Source organism: Apteryx rowi, unplaced genomic scaffold (assembly GCF_003343035.1).
Source record: "Apteryx rowi isolate R43461 unplaced genomic scaffold, aptRow1 scaffold_91, whole genome shotgun sequence".
NCBI classification, from domain to species: domain Eukaryota; kingdom Metazoa; phylum Chordata; class Aves; order Apterygiformes; family Apterygidae; genus Apteryx; species Apteryx rowi.
Window position 1 is genome coordinate 1,525,353 of NW_020451216.1, and position 17,407 is coordinate 1,542,759.

At 39.5% G+C, this 17,407-nt stretch overlaps 1 protein-coding gene across 2 annotated transcripts in view; it reads right to left on the reverse strand.

Annotated features, from left to right (window-relative positions):
- XYLB (xylulokinase) overlaps positions 1-17,407 on the reverse strand; it is a 100,142-nt gene that overhangs the window by 41,032 nt on the left and 41,703 nt on the right. The window contains exons 14-15 of one of the 2 annotated variants that reach the window (XM_026091572.1): positions 15,902-15,975; positions 14,447-14,543 (exon numbers count right to left, since the gene is read on the reverse strand). In XM_026091572.1, coding sequence (XP_025947357.1) covers positions 14,447-14,543; positions 15,902-15,975 — 171 coding nt within the window. The remainder of the gene's footprint in view (positions 1-14,446; positions 14,544-15,901; positions 15,976-17,407) is intronic. The other variant, XM_026091573.1, reaches the window with a different exon arrangement.

The following is a 17,407-nucleotide window of genomic DNA, read 5'->3' on the forward strand; positions in this document are numbered from 1 at the left end:
CTGGATGCAGTACTCCAGATATGGTCTAATGGGCACTGAGCTGTAAYTCACTTCCCTCAGTCTGCTGGCTGTGCTCCTGTTGGCACAGCCTGTACACTGTCAGTCTTCATCGCTGCTAGGACAAACTGCTAGCTCATTTTCAGCCAGATCTCCCAGGCCCTTTTCAGCAGAGCTGCTCCCCATCTTGCATCAGTGCAGGGGGTTCATGTGTCTCAGGTGCAAGACTTTGCATATTTCCTTGCTGAATTTCATGAGGCTCCTGTCAGACCATTCCTCATGATTTATTYAAGTCATGAGCATGAGCTTCTCATCAACATATCAGATGACAATCCTGGAGAGAGTTCAGTGTGTAAGACAGGATTAGGTGTACATAGGATGAAGCAGTGTGATGCACAGCTTACATCTTTGGCCTGTTCTCATAAGACCTTTCTCAAAGTTTATATTCAGAGCGCCTAACACACTCRAACCACAAACTTCACGGAGGTGTCTACACTAATAGTTCTCAGTTTTGAGAAACTTGACCTAAGCTACTTGTGCCCGTTTATGGGATTTCTGTAGGGATACAAATTCATGAAACCTCCTCAAAGCATGCATAAACACAAGTAGCATCACTGGCACCCTCGCATTCTCAAAAACACAGAAGTCCGAGGAAATCATTTTGGGAATCATTTCTCAAAATATTGCAGGATTGAGCTGCTGTCCTCAAAGGATGCAGAAATGTCCTTTTTCTTTCTCAGTTACAAAACAATTCTAAACATGGTGGGAAGGAAACAGTTATTCCCATCCCGTCCTGTAGCTGAACCCTCGACGAATCAAGAYCTGAGGAGTCAACTTACCCTCAAGTATCTTTTGTTTCATGATTTAAATTACCTTCTCTCCCATGTAAACCTGGTGTCACCTTACTCTTTGATACTGAACATCCACACTCAGTACTCAACATCTTGGTCTACTTCTGCAGCGTCCTGAAGCCAGTGCTGAAGAACCAGCAATCTGATGGGCTGCGAGCAAGCTCATTCAATCTATTCCCACAAAACTGCAGAGTACAGAGATCTGACACTGACCTCCACACCAGCCCAGACTGAACTCCTTAGTATCTTTATTTTTCCACAGCACGTAACACCTTTACTTCACTATTTTCCCAATCAGGGAACACATGCACAGTTTTTGAAAATAATGGTTTTGKTTTTTTATTTTGTGATTCTACCATATATAAACTTGATGATAGTGCACAAATGCACATATCTAACATAACTGCTTCCAGCATTTGCTCTCTCCCACATATGTCATTATGCAAGGGAAAAGCGCGGGCAAAGAAGATAGCCAAAACTCATCCCCTGTTCATCTGACCCCAAGCCATTGCTGGGTTGTCTGCTCCAGCTCTCACTCTTATCTCATAAGCTATATCTATGCTGCCACGGTAATATGAATGGCAATGCTCATGCCAATATGAACACTGATCTGCAGACAGTGCTGTCCCGTTTCCACTTAGCCAACCATGCRCTCTTCCAAGAGCCTGCATCTGCTGCTTAAGAATAGCTTGCTGAACCACAAACTCCAATATCACAATACCAAATCCCAGCTGTGACAGCAACAGGTAGCATGGGTCCCCACAACAGCAACCAGAAGATTTATAAACYTAATAATCATGTTATTTCAAAATAATAAATATCTTCTTGTCTGAATAGGTAATAATTTGGAAACTCCACAATGCCTCAGTGACCCAGCTCATTGCATTGTGCCAGTCCATATATCACAGAACATCTATATATCACAGAATAATCTTGAAGACCATGTAATTATTGAGCAGCATCCTTCTATGGTGGACACAGCTACATGCTCTCTATAGTACAGACACAGTAAATGGTTTAACCCCAGCATTAGAATCCCATCTCCCAAAACCAGCTAATGCCTCAAATACACTAGCTATGTCCAACACACTAGGGCAAAAGAGAACAGTAACAATCTCACAAGCCTCCATCACATCAGCTCCAACAGTTATCCTGCCAGAGCCAGACAAACTAGCCATTGACCAGAGTCATGTTGCGATTTTACTCACGTGGATAATTCTGGTGCTACTAGTGCTGCTTACCTCAAACACTAGGAAAGAAAAATATATGTATCTACCTACAGTGACACCACAGCAACTGCTGTAGGCATCAGCTGTCTCCTCTCTTTGTCAGCATGCCACTTCCCAAGGTTTCCTCACCAAAGCCCAACAGYGCTTTCCAGGAGGTTATAAACCAGTGAAGAGGTCCCATATTTTCTCTCTGCACCCTGCTGTAAAAGTAGAGCAGCCAGAAGCAGAGGCAGCTAGCCCACTTGTGCTGGACCCATGCCTTGATACCACTAGAATAAATTAAAGTGAGGAACACTAAGCTGAAAGTGTTTTATACTACTGTACTGGCAAGCTAAGAACACTTCTGCACGGTAGCTCAATAGGACAGAAAAGTTATTTCACAACATACAATGATACAATTCCTCCAGCAGCTCAAACAGGAACCCTGAAGGACACCACAGAAACCCTCACATCTTATCCAGAGCGATGAAGCACCAGGACGGATGCAGCAGCGTGGGCACAAAGCAGCCACAGCGCTGGAAGGTGGTTCTGCCACACATGCTTGGCCAGGTCGGACAACCAGCACGGCGTCCCCTCRGCTATGGCATCCTCTCCCCACGGGGTAGGTGGGGGCAGGTTTGCTCAATTTTACCTTCCTGGATGAATTCTAAGGAAAAAAATAGCCTAAAAATGAAAAAGAAACTCTTGTACAGATGAGTCCCTGACTCTGTACAAAATGGACTAGCCCAAAATGGCACATCCATTTTCCTCTTTCCTAAATAGATTTCTACTGATTTCAGCCAGCTTAGAATACAGCACCTTACAATTTCCTAAAATATAAACCAAAGCATAAAGAGCAACTTGGAATACTCTATTTCTGATACTAGAAGATACGCTTCATTTATTTTGGATGTTTTAATCATATATAGAGAGATATCACTTGAAAGCAGCATTTTCCTCGCCGGCTACTAGTACTTAAAGTTAGCACAGCAGCAGCCACTGAACATTTATTCAGGTGAACTCATGTATGTAATGGAGTTGCCTCTAGCAATTCTCCCTAGCTCCTGGGCCTCCTGTGACTACTCCCCCTAAAGTTTACATTTATCTTTCTCTGATGATCACAGCTGGGCAGGATTTTAATACTTTAAACTAGAAGGCCTTGCAGCCTGCGTTAATAGACAGTGCTAACAGGCCAAACTAAAAGGTAAAAGCAGCAAGAGGTTTATTTTAACACTGCTACTTTTCTAGGTCTTACTGAGCAAAGCATTTAATCTAATGTAGTACATTTAATGAAGAGTCAGGAACTTGTACTGCAAATAACAGATCAGATATAATTGGAATTTGTTCCACACCACTAGACTACATATATCAATAAAAACAATATCCACATTGGATTCTGGGCTCACTTCATTTGCATTTCTTAATTTAGTGTTTAACTAATTTAACAATAGTAATGATTTAATTCAAATTAAAATCTAAGGAAAATAAAACAATTTAAAAAAGCCATTAAAGATTTCATTAAGTTCCATCTAAATTAATATTAGCTTTCTTAATATTTTCAGTAAGTCATTTTTTTCTCTCCCCACTGAAACAAACATGAAGTTTCCTCTGTGCAGTCAAGCTTCAGACAAACCTTGTTAGATTTATTGGTATTATTTCAAGCAATTAATTAATATAGATTAGAGTTATTTAGAGGAAAAGCACAAAGAATGGCAGGAAAATGGATGAAGCTGTTTTTAAAACACTGCATTCAACTGAGATAATTATTCTCTGAGCCTTTTATGAAGAGCTCTTTAGGTATATACTATCCATTAGATCACATTTCCTATACATTTGTGGTATTGCTCTTAAGTATCAGAAACACGAGTTACTCAAGCCATAAGAGTTTTACAAGACATTTTTCTATAGCTCCACACGTAATAGTCACTTGCACATCAGTGACTTTTCAGACAAAAGAATTCATTTCAGAAATGTGTGTCAGTTATAAATATATTAATTACAAATTATTTGTACACTGCCGCAATAACTAGAAGGTGTCTGCAAGTCTACAGCCTTGCATCCCACTCTCTAAATGATACAGCAAAATTATTTGTATAATATAGGCATCACCAAAAACATTTAAAACCTTCTTCTCTTAACCAGTAAGAATACAACACATCCTACTTCAGTCCTCAACATATTTCAATTTTTGCAGTCTGCTGGAATCCGCAGCTGATTTTGGTGGATTGGACATGACACTGGGTCAGGCAGAAAGGGCGGAYGGTGGAGGCAGACGCAGGGAGCCAAACTGAGGCCTTGGTAAACTGGAACTGCTCGCTGTATCAGTTTAGTCCCTCGGTTAAAGCAAAAAACGGTTAAAAGTTCAGTCCTCTGAGGAGCTATTTAGCTCATTTTCTCAAGCACATGGCAAGGGTTGGAAAATAGGGTTACAGTCCTGCACTCGCCTGGTTCTCGTAAACCACCCTTATTCACCCAAATGGCAACACTGCAATCAACAGGAACGCTCTCGTAATGACCACTTTGGCAAGTAACAGGTTAGCTAAAATTTTAAATTTGCACTGGATTTTATCACAGCTCAGAGGGGAACTGTAGTTGAAAGAACTTAATATTTTTAAGTCATGAATCAAAAAGGAGATTAAATACAAAAATCAACAAGAATCCACTAGGTCTTAAATATGTGCATTTTATTTAAAAACATAATTCCACCTTTTCAAATAGATATTCCGCAAATTCTTTGTTTTATTCTTTCATACTTTAAAAACAACCACTTCAGACGTTCACCTGCATTTCAGTGGGTACTGGGCTTTTACGTTCAAAGACAAAATTAGGTATGAAATAAGGAGCTTAGTATCGCTTTCTCTGCAGCGCAAGTGTTCACTTGCTGGTAAACTTAAGTCATCTAACTAGAAGTGCACTTAATTTGAAGAGATTACTCAAGCAGCTCTCCATTTGTACACTTGTATTACCATTATAATTAGAACTACTTCAAAAAAACAAAAAGTTCAACTTTGACCAGAACAAACACAGAAGAAAAAAAATTCAAAAGCATCTTGAGTAGAGTGGGACCTACATGCTTCTGAAAATATACTTTAAAAACCTTATTTAAGCAGCTCCAGTGACCAACTTGATTTCAGTGCGACTCACAGGGCTACTACTACATAAGCTAACATATGACACTACATTCTGCTATTTTATACGTTTTAAAGTTGGCCACTGAGAGGACCGAAATGCACTGGTGATTTGTCACAATGCTGAGTGCCCTCCAGCTTTCTATAATTATCACTTCTTGAGATGCATACATGGAAATCCCTACACAGCCATAAACACTGACATTTACCTGTTAAGTAAAGGGATACTAGCAACAGAGARCGAAGGAACTGAGAGATCCACTCCTGGAAACGCTGAGGAGGCGGCCAAGGCAGCGCTGGAACCGAGCCCCAAAGCCTGTCRGCGGCACACGAACACCTTGTTGGAGCAGACCTTCAGAGTAGACCACTAGGTGCCCAATGAGGAAAGCAGTGAACCAGAGCAGGTCTTACAACTACATGATTTAGGGAAAGGAAAATTCCCGCTCCTCAACCAGTCTAGAAGCCAAAAGACATGGTGACTTTTGGCCAGATTATTTCTGTTCAATGATCAAAAGCTCTAGGCTTCAGTACGTCAGCCCTATTCAGATCTTGGGTTTGCTTCTTAGGAATCAAACCACAGGACTGTCCTTGTGACACTGAGAACACAATGTCTAGCAGGGACAAAAAATGTTCCTTAACCCTAACCTAACTCTACCAACAAAGCCCATATCTGAAATGTTACAAGAGTCATCTTAATCTGTTGAAAACAAGACCCAAGAATACCCTGAGGAAACCTACTATCAATGATGGAGGCACTTAGATAAATAGCTTGGAGCTTTGTCAACTTAGCCTGCCAACTTTAGGCTAAGGAGATCCAACGTATTTTCAGGTCAGTTCGTTTGTTGTCCAAAATATTACTGGCATTTCATACCATATCTATAATGAATACGTATTATTTAGTATTGTTACCGTTGGTAATATTGTTGGCTTGTTTAAAAAAAAAAAAGAACTCAATATTACGTGTTYGGGCATACCAAGAACCTTCTAGTGGAGTTTTTCAGACAGAACATTCAGCACATTCGAATTCCAATGCAAACATTCCTTTCACTTAGTGTTATTGCAAAAGTGGGAATAAAAAAGCACAGAGCTTTATATTTTAGTAAGCGGCTAGCTGATTTATACAAATGGGAACTAACTGAACTTTCATTTACCAAAACTTCCAAAAACTTCTAAACAGTCTGCTTTTCAGAAAAAGCAACTCAGTAGACAAGCATATCCGGGGGTGAAATATTAAGAATTAAGCTACACTTTAGTGACATTTCAGATAAATATTGACAAGTACATTTATCTGCAGCAGAAGTAKCCTCTAAAAACTGATTTTGCTTTGAGGGATAATCAAAAGTAAAACTATCATAAATCTACCCTGTCTTTGTATGCATGTACATATGTCTATTTTTAATTTCGAATTTCATGGCTTAAAAAGTATTTTATATGATTTGTTAAGCTTCCAAATGGAAGACAAACACTTAAAACCTAAGTGTTAGAGAAGTGGCCATTTTTAAACTCACTCGCTCCTGGAGCAGTAATAGATGTACAATGCACAGCAGGTACTCCTGAGTTTAGTTTTACTTTTTAAGTCTTTCTGATGCTGTACAATCACCRTAAGTGCAGTCAGAAAAAGACAATTTCGGATTCAAGCAAACTTTTTTCTTTTCATTCTTTTATTCATTCTTTAGATTTTCCATCTAGGAAAAGTATGAGCTGATGAGCTAAAGGCCGCTGTAAAAGGCCATTAGGTCCAGCTTTTTGTACATCAAAGACAGAAATGGTATCACGGTCCGGGAGCTGGGTTCAGGAATCCGATGTCAGCTACCGTATTAAGGAAATYAGGGGACTTACTTCTATGGACATGCTAATCTCACTCTTCCAAACATCCAAGCTTTCTGCCGTGGGTCAGTCTTGTCACTGATCCCAAATTCCCACCTTCACGTGCAAACCTAAAAAATTTATATTCGTAACTCACGTCAAAGAGAGAACTTTAAAAGTTAAGTACTGTACTTTAAGTTTATTTTCACAAACTTCTCATCCTTCGCCATCTTTTACACCGGCCAAACGGACATGGTGAAAGCCTTGGGGCCGAGACCTGTCATTTTATGTGCACCATGCATAATACCTTTGCTATTGCATAAATTAGATACTGCATATACAGGCTAAATAACATTAAAGGTGGAAAAAGAATACCCTTCACACTTGTTCTTGAGAACCACAGGGCAGAAATAACAAAGAAAAGCTGCCCAAATTAATTCTTTCATGTCTGAAGAGAATTGAAAGTTATACAGGCAGACTACAAAATTCCACTTGTGCACAAAAGCGTGAACTTTTTTAATTATTTTATTGCAACAAGAAATGTGGGGTTTGGATGTTTTCTTTTTTTCTTAAATTAAAAAAGGTAAATTAACATCACTTATTACAGTGAATGGACAGAGAGATGRTTTTTTGGATTTTTTGTTTTAAAAAACAGCCTTGCCAGTCTTCCACAAGCAAAGATGACTTAAACCGCATACACACGTATATATATAATTATATATACACATATAAATACACACACATATATTAAAAAAATTAACTCCTTGATTTTGAGAGCATTTGAATAAGTACTGAGTTATTGTCCTCTGGAAATCAGAGCCCGGATGGAACCCATGCTTTAGATACTTAAAGTTATTTTGAAAACTTAGGCTATACTCTTTTATAAAGTAACTCAAAACTGTCCCCTAATCTCAGGCAAYAGACAAAATCACAGCTAAAAATCAAGGTATGTATAAATAGATAGAGCAGGTAGGGAAAGAAGGATTTATCCAGTAGAATCCAATAGAGTTTTAATGCTAAAACTCAAGTGTGGGCTGCTGCAGCTGGAAGCACTGACACACAGTGATCAGAACTGCTGGATAATGTGAGATGCCTAAGAGAAGCTGAATCATCTTAAACCAGAAAAAGAGAAAGGCAGCTGGAAGGATCGGAGAATCCTTGGAGAGCTGGTTAGAGCTCACTCACATACCTGTCACTTCTGAGCAACAAAAATGGAAATCTAGAAAGACACGGGAAGAAAGATTTAAAATAATAAATTGGCTAAGTGTCAACTAAGGTAAATGTAGCATTTTATAAGCAGAATGGTCATCAGAAAAGGGGATCATCTAGGGTGACACCAGAGGCTGCTATCAGCTATAAATGATTAACACAAAGCAATGTAAAAGCAGGTACACATCAGACAAAGCTTCCTAACAACGGCATCTTACAGAATCACGTATTTCTATGACTGATCCTGAGAACTCACCCATCCGCAACACAGATGATCCTTTTCAACCAAATCACCTGCATTTAGAAAAATATCTCATCTAGTTCTTAAAACTGTCAGTGCTAAAGAATCCACTGCAAATTACTGCATTGCTTGGTTTCTCTCTCTGTTAAAAATCTGCACCTTGCTTCTCATTCGAAGTCTGCTTAGCTTCAACTTCCAGCTATTGAACATCATAATGTTTTTGTCTGCAAGGCTCAAGAGTCCTATACTATCAAGTTTCCTTTCCCCAAGAAAGTACTTACAGACTGCAGTCATGTCACTCCCTTGCTAATCTAAATGGATTTAAAACTATAGATCAGGCTCAGAAAACAAGTGATAGAAGGAGATTTATCAGATAACCCAACCGATCGCCAAATCCCTAGCTTCTAGAGGTCCACGAAGCTCTAACAAAACCAGCCAACTGACGGCTTGGCTATTTTTCAGAAGGCTGCTTGAACAGTACATCCACTGAAGCAGGCATAAACAATCTCTCCTAACATCAGGGCACAGGAACTGAACCATTTAAATACTTGGTCTTTTGCTGACCAAACATTAAAAGCGATTGTTCAAACAATGACMACGTTTTATCAATGTGTCAGGAAAGCAAGACAGATAGTACCCTTTCCAATCTTTTTATTAACTCTTCAGCTTTTCCGCCTTCATTGTGTTTCCTGTGTACGGGTAACAACAATAAAACAAAATAAAAGCAAGACAATAGCCACCGCATTAAAAATTACTAGAGCACGTAAGCAGCTTCCTTACTGCACATTAGGTCATTTCCTTTAGAGACATTTTATCTGACTCTTTTAAAAATTAGCTAAACTAATACTGTACTCTCCTGAGTCAAATAATAATAAAAAGCCCTTTTTTTGTAAAACACTTGGTCAGGGAATTGGTAACGAGCTAACCAGCCTTCCATTCCAGATCACTGGCTTAAAACCAAGTCTTGCTCGATCGTGCCTAGAAGGCTCTGCTACGTGATAAAAGTCTGATGCTCTGCAGGAAATAAGAGAGGAGCTATATAGCAAAGTTCTTGGCGATACACTGCCTGCCTCAYGCTGGCACTCTTACCAGCCAAAAGTTTCATCAGAAAATACAAACRTCCTTTATAGCTGACTTTAGGTGAGAGGAAGACTCTGCCTCTGATGAATATGAAAGCACTTTGAGCCAACGCTCCTCACTCCAAAACGTGGGCTTAAGATCCAGTGGCAAGGTCTATTTGCATTCTGTATGCGCTCCATACTAAATAGCACAGCCTGCACCATCACTATTCATACATCTTCCAGTACTACCCAATCTGACTATTACCGCTACTTACTATTATTTTAAACAGAGGACTTCAACTTCTCTTCCCGTCAAGGGCACTGTCCTCAAATTATTTTTAAACTGTTTTCATCTGCTTGCTGAAGCGCTAGGGCCTCTACAAAGCAGCCACCCTGGTGCTGCTGAAACATCATCAGCGTTCTTAGCAGCAAACAGCAAGAGACAAGCATGAAGCCAACACAACATTTTAGTATTGATTTCTCTGAGAAATTTAAATCCCGCAGGGCATAAACATCAATTTAATCTGTATGCAGCTACAAAATGGCTTCACTCACAGTGTTCCTCATTTCAGCTAAAACACTGCTACAACTCAAGCAGCTGCACGCTTAGCAGCGAAGGTAAAGAAGATGGATAAAACAAGTACCCCAAAGTCGCCGATGACTTGTAAGCGGTTTAGAGACTACAGTTGTAGAAGCCGGTCAGTCAAAGATAAGTATCAGCAAAATTTCTGTTTCCTAGCCTAACACAAAGTCATCCCAGGAGTGTCCCAAGGACCAGTGGCATCTAGCCTTGTCAAACCAGAGAGCCACTTTATCATCCAACAGACTCACGTTGCTGTGAAGTGACAACCTCACGCCTCACCTTTGGGATTTCGTGCCTCCTCATGACACCATGAACAACGATGCACACTGCCTCCATGTTATCCTAATCAGTATTTTCTGAGCGCCTCCCACTGCCTTCCCTGCAGACCAAGAGCCACAAATTATTACTACCCTCTGCTTGCAGAAAATATCATCGGATGAAAACAGTATCTGAAGAAAAAAGAAAAGCACCATTTGACCTCTTGGAGTTTGCCCTCCTGTAATTTTAGGCTCACTTTAGAAAATAGAAGTTCTCACACTTATCACTGAAAAGTCAGGCCCACCACGCACTGCCATTTCCTCATTTTTCCAGCACTGTAGGACTGCTATTTTGTTTAAGGATGCATCTAGTTGCATACCCAGTCAGAACGATGCTCTTTCACACACTTGAAATGCACTTAAGAGAAAAAAATGACTTGTTTTTACACCAGTGCAAAAACATGGGCACATCTGCGTTGCCCCAGCCAGTACTTAAGCACTCAGGAGTGTCAGTACAATTCAGGGCACCAGTGTTATTGCAAGCGATGGATTTATGTACGTAACAAACTGTAAATTACATAATAAACAGACGCAGGATTTTATGGRCAGTGCTTTAGCTTGTAAAACTTGGCACCTTCTATCCATCTCTCCTCCTGCCGATGACGTTTAGGTGGCAGGAATCCGATTCCTAAAGGTATAAACATGACACCGGCAGCACACCAGGCAGCTGGAGCATTACGTACCCGCTGACACGCACGACCAAGTACACAGGGACCCGTGCCCGAAGTCAACGGCTTCAGCGCAGCCCACCCCAGGTAATTAGCCCACGTGAAAGGCAGGACTGAGCTTAGGCGATACAGTTCCAGTATACCTGACGCAGGGCGCRCACACATAGCGCTGCGATTACCATCAGCGTGGGGATTTCTGCACCGTAGGCCAGCGCACCATTTGAACATCTACTGACCACATCTGTGAACTACAGCGGAAGCCCTGCTTGTGTGTTTTCCTTTAGCCTATGTAATATACTCCACAGCAATATTTACTTCACCCAGTTGGGCGCGCAGGGGTAGAAATACCTCCCAAGAGCAATCAGTTTAGCAGGTCTTCACAAGGGCAGCTTCACTGGGTCCAAGCAAGGACTGTAACGTTCTCCTGTCAGCGACAATATGGATTTTGGAATTGTTTGGTCAGGAAGAGAATCAAATCTGAAGGTCATCAAGATTATTACAGTATATACGGGCAGATCAGTTTGAACCACTGACAGCTTTATAGCTGCTGGGATCACCTGCGTTAGGGAGCTGCAGACACTGTCATTTCTCTACAAAGTTGCCGTGGTTGTGGCTTTGGAGAGGTCGTGCAAGTTCCTTATTTCAACAGGTTCCCATCAAGCAGATCTGCATCATCAGTCTCTGAACTCCAATTGCTGAGTTGAGCTTCCAAAAGGGGATGGCGGAAAAAAGAAGCGACAAAACAGAAGATGTTTAYGGTACAATCAAAACCCAGGGAAATAAAGGGAAACCGGCAAACCTTCACCTTATCTGAATGAATCTCTGAATCAGAGTATGTAAAYGACGGGGGCAGAGCAAACCTCATTTGTGTGTTCCTAGATCACATTGCTCTATCCATCCCTTAAGTAAATAAGGGAAACAGGATATAGGGTGTTCCTGAATCATTTTCCCTGAAATCTGATCGAGAAAGATTAGAGCAATTATAACACGGTGACACACACTTTGGAAACCCTTTAATGACAATTAATCTAAGGTTTAACTTTTCTCCTAAGGATCATCCGGTGCCTCTGTGCCACATCCCAGCTTCAAAGCAAAAAAAAAAAAAAAAAAGAGACAGAGTCCCCTGCCCTCTACTGGTACATCATTTGCACTGAAATTTGTACACGTATCCACAGTCGAGCATCAACACAGCAGTTCAGTTGTTTGCAGATTTTTGAAACTAAAATATTATTTGTAATTTATGAAGGATCATCTATAAGGTATCGGGCGCATCAAACTGGAATCAAATCTCAAATATAAAACAGTATTTCAGCATAATTGCACTCCCTACTGCAGAGCYAGCTAGACAGAGAGGAGATTTAAAGTACTGCTACTAGCAAGATAATAAATTCATTAACTGAAACTAAATTATAAGGGATTATCTAATTTTTGCAATGTTCATATTGCATATCCAAGAACTCTATAAGACAGATTTTTTTTTTTTATTACAAAATTTTTTTCCACATATGCCGTTTTCTGGCTTATCCTATGCTTTCAAGATTACCATCAGTCAAGCTGAATTTGGCCCAGGAACTGAKAGGCAGGTTCATGATCCTACAAATACGCTTTATGGCAGCTAGGGAAATTCGCAGTCAGTTTTCTGGCTCATTTGCACCACTGAGACAACGCCACATAAACCATGGGATATCGCAGGAAAATGTTTGTTGTGACTGATCATGTCACTTCCATCTTCTATTACAGATCTATTTAATAAGAGTCATCGACTAAATTTCAGGACTTTGTAAGCAATTATTATTGTATCCTCCCTCTGGCGTAAGCAAAAAAAAGCCAAGATTTGCACTGCTGTAATTATATTTCTGAATGTAAAGCAGCTTGATTCCTGGAAAAATCAAAGCAAATTCCCCATGTAGACAAGGCCTAAACAGAATTGAATGAACACAAAGGTCCTGACTGTGTATTTAATCCAAAAGATAAATAAGCCTTTAAATCACATTAAAAAAAAACAAAAAAGCAGCCTGAAAAATAGCAGCTATTAAACAAGAGAAAGTCTGATACTATCAGAGTAATTCCCACACTGCCCATCGGTGCCCCGAAACACCTTCAGAACACACCCTGTTTTCAGAGCTGCCAGACAACAAATGCAGATGCAAGGCTGCCATCGCTACACCAATACAGAACACGACATTTAAATAATGCCACTAAGGAAAAGTGGGAGATGCGTACAGCCTACACTATGTACAGCCATTCTTTTTTTAAAGCAACTCATCTGTTAGTTACCAAATAAATAAAAGACCCTTGAAATGAAACAAGACAACAGCACAGAAGGTTCCAAGGCATCTACAGGAACACAATGCAATCACACCCATGGCCTTTTTATTGCAGACACCTACAATACTAAAAAAATGTATTTAAAGCTTATTAAGCCATGTCCTAAAGCTAGTTAGGTTTTTGGCTGTCCTGCTTAGCCTAAATGTTTTTACAGGTAATTTCTACCCCTTTGCTTTTGTGTTAGAGTTGCCCTATATCTTAACTAGTTCTCCTCCCACTCTGGTTTTTGTCTACCCTCTGATATGTACATAGTGCAAACGTATCCTCTTCAGACATGAGCTTTCTAGGCTGTAAAATCAAAGTTTCTGAGATAACAGAATCTAAGAATGAAGGATTAAGAGGTATTTTAAACATGACCTGTTTGAATCTCTGCCTGCCTCCATAAATAAATTATGTTTCAAGTATACAAGAAAACATGTAACAGGAAAAACCTTCCAGTGTAAATTTATAAAGTGGTGTTGCCAGACCTTGTGATTTGTTCTGGTATCTCTTGATTTTCATAAGTTTCAGCTCCTGGAGTTCTCTCTTTACTATATATATATTTTTATATATTTTTWTATATATATAAATCCTTTGTGATTATATTTTCTAGATCACAAGACAGAGAAAGGGCTTCTGCTTTATGAACAGAAAACTGAGGTGAAAAGGTAAGCTTATGGCAGAGCCAGGAATTGAATACAGATTTCAGATTTTCTGAGTTATGGTCATGCACTTTAGGCAGAAGGCTAGTTTTTTTGTCATTATTAAGCTATTGGAAGCTCAAGCTATTTTTTAAAAATTGACTGCAGCTCAATAAGAATGAAATAGAAAGAATGCTTGAAAAAAAATCTGAAAAGTTAAACCCTTGGTCCTTCTAAAGTTAGTATCTGCCAAAAGCTTGTTCCCAACATACCATCAAAAATTTTCCAGAAAGCTAATTTAGAATTCATACCAGTTTCTGTATCTAACAGAAAGAACAAGAATCACAATACTGACATTACTTTCCTGACTCCTGTCTTTGTGCTTGATCTCTAGTGCCAATAGCTCTGCAGCTTTTTCATCACACTTACTGACTTTATATCCCAGCTTTTCAGCATGAATCCTCTTGGCCATGAACTGCCCTTCGATCAGTGCTCGTATCTCCACCTCCTTTGGAAAGTCTGAAACCTGTATCAAAGAAGGAATACATTAAGTTAACATGCACCTTAGACAGTATACAATACCAAGTTGGAGACTAGTTAGAAATACAGAACAGATTTATAGTTCATTATCCTTATCTGAAGCCTAATTTCAGCTCAGCCCCAGTTCTTCAATCACATACACAAGGTGCTCCTAAAGACTCACGACAGAGAATGCAACCCACAACCTTGGTACTGTTATAGCATCCTTCAGTCTTGAAATCAATGAACGAAGGGAAGAGGTTCTAGTTTTAGTTTTAATTTCTTCTCTATGTATTCCTCAGCATCAAAGGCTGCTTACGAACTATATCTCAAAACATGTAATACTGAAGTGAGTGGACAAAATTCAGATGCATTAGGCAACGTCACAAAGTAAAATTTAAATCTATTTCTGTCTGCACAAAAGTGTAACCACTTAACCTTTTCATTAATGTATTTAATTGCTATGTATAACATTTTTCTGTCCTTTTGCCAACCGCAATGCAAGAGAGGCAACAGAAATAGGAAAATAACGAACTACAAAGCAAATACAAAGAATCTTTCACAAAAACTTGAGTTTTTCCATGCACTACAGTAAGTGCCTACAATTTGRATAACAGCAAGAAGTGACTATGCATTCATTTAAACAGTAAGTATTTAAGAGACTAGAGCTACACTGCAAACACAAGATAGTATCAATCTCTGTTCATCTAAGTGAGATCTAATCGACTGGGAGTCATGATTGATCAAAGACATCTGTTGAGTTTCAGTACCACCTGGAAAGCCAGACATTGAAACAACATCCATTCCTCAAAAGAAAGGAGGAAAAAAACCCCAAGGATACAAAGAACTTTCTTCTCCATAACATAATTTCTATTTTAATTCCAATTGGATTTGGGCCTTGAGCCTTCCATTGCATACCATCACATGGCTTGTAGGTTACCCAAAGACATGCAGGTCAGCAAAATGAGGTATTGATTTTATATACACATTCAGAGTGGGATAAAAGACAAAACATCATAGCTCAAAATTTCAACACATTCTTCTCCGTGCGTCTGAAATTTAGAAGCTCTCAATTATCTTAAAGTTAACCCTGCTTCAGGAACAGTGTTGATTTCAGTAAAACCATGTTTTCAAGCACAGGAAATATTTCATAGAAAAAACACCCTATGTGTTCTAGTTCAGACTTTACACTGCAGATGCTCTCAAGCTACAGACCAAATAATTCCTTAGGAAAATCATCCCAAGGACTTGCATCAATAAATGAAACTCAAAAGTAAATATCTCGGATGAARAAGATAATGGCAAAGATTTCAAGCCTTGACAGTACTCCTTCAAGGTTTTAGATGTTAATTAGATTATCACTACCTTTTGGTTGTCTCTGTTGAATCTGTGAATCCCAACAGCTTCAGGAGTAATTTCCATCACATCAAAATAGAAACCTGTATCAAGAAAAATTAAAGAGCATTATGTTTTCACTGAGCCCAGAGTTGTATTCTTATTTCAGCACATAACTACAATGATCCTAAATGCACACCATGTACATGGAAAAACATTTCAGTCTGTTTCATTAGAGAAAGTATTTCATTTTGGTACAGCACCTCCCTCTGCACACACAAGAAGCACACAGCTTGTTTCTTAACTAATTTCAGACCAGGTATTTATTGAATTTAATTTTATTACTACCAATTTACAAAAATGTGCATCTAAACGGTGCCTAGAGCCAGACATGCTTAATACTTCATTAAAAATCCAAACAATATAATAAACAAGTCTATATAACAGCAAGCACMCACCAAAGCATACACATACACAAGTAGCATAGATAACAACGAATCTTAGAAATTGTTTCAGTAGGTCCTATGCTAGGGTGAAAGAAAAAAAAAAATGGAATAAATGGTAGGTTAGTAAGAAGAGTACAGGAATAATGGAACACTTCGTGCACTAGATTAGATTTCATGAGCTTATTAGAGAGCATCAGATGTTACAAGCAGAGCTGGTCTCTGAATAGGTTTGATGAGACCTGAAGAAATGCAGTAATGTTTTGYAGATAACTAGACAAAAGCGTGAAAAGATTTCCTTTGTGCTGACAGCAAGAAGGAATGGTCAGAAAAGATATTCAAGAAAGGAGACAAAAACAGAAGAAAACAGAAGAAATAGAGGACAAGACCTGGACAGATTAGCTAATAAACTAAGGAGAGTCTCTGAGGCTCAGATCTTTGGAACAAGAGTATGCCTTAGCAGTCCTAAGAATATTATCCAACAGCTAAAAACAGTACTGCGCTTTAGCATATATAACCTTAAATTAAGGTTAAATATTAAATATTTAAAAATATGTTAAAGTTTAAATATTCAGAAAACCTGCCAGTGAGTAGCAGCAAGGGTTACAGATGTGTGCAGGCACTGCCAGGGCATGCACATCCCAGACCTCCTTTCTGGCCCTGCTGCCTCATTGAGTCTGGTAGACGAAGCCTTCAAGCAAATTTCCTCCTTCAAATTTTCCTCCTGCCTTCTCAGGTGCCTCCCACACATTAAAGGACCCTCATCTGTTCCCCACTCCTCATTCCCTATTTCTTACCCCTGTTACTCTCATGACCCCAACCTCGCTTTAGCAGATGCCTCTGCCCATCTCCAGATCTCTGAAACCTCCACTGGCATCTTCTTACCCAAGAGGAAGGGCAGAGGACAGCTGATAAAAGGGAGGAAACCTTACCAGTTCTTGCTTTGATTCCCTCAGAAACTCAGATTATGGACTCCACTGTGTTTTTATATACGAACCACATCCTCAGGTAACCCAGAGGTTATCTGAGGATGCAGGTTATTGAGGATGACTTCCATGAAACACCCATTTTAAAGGGGACTGACTTCTCCAAG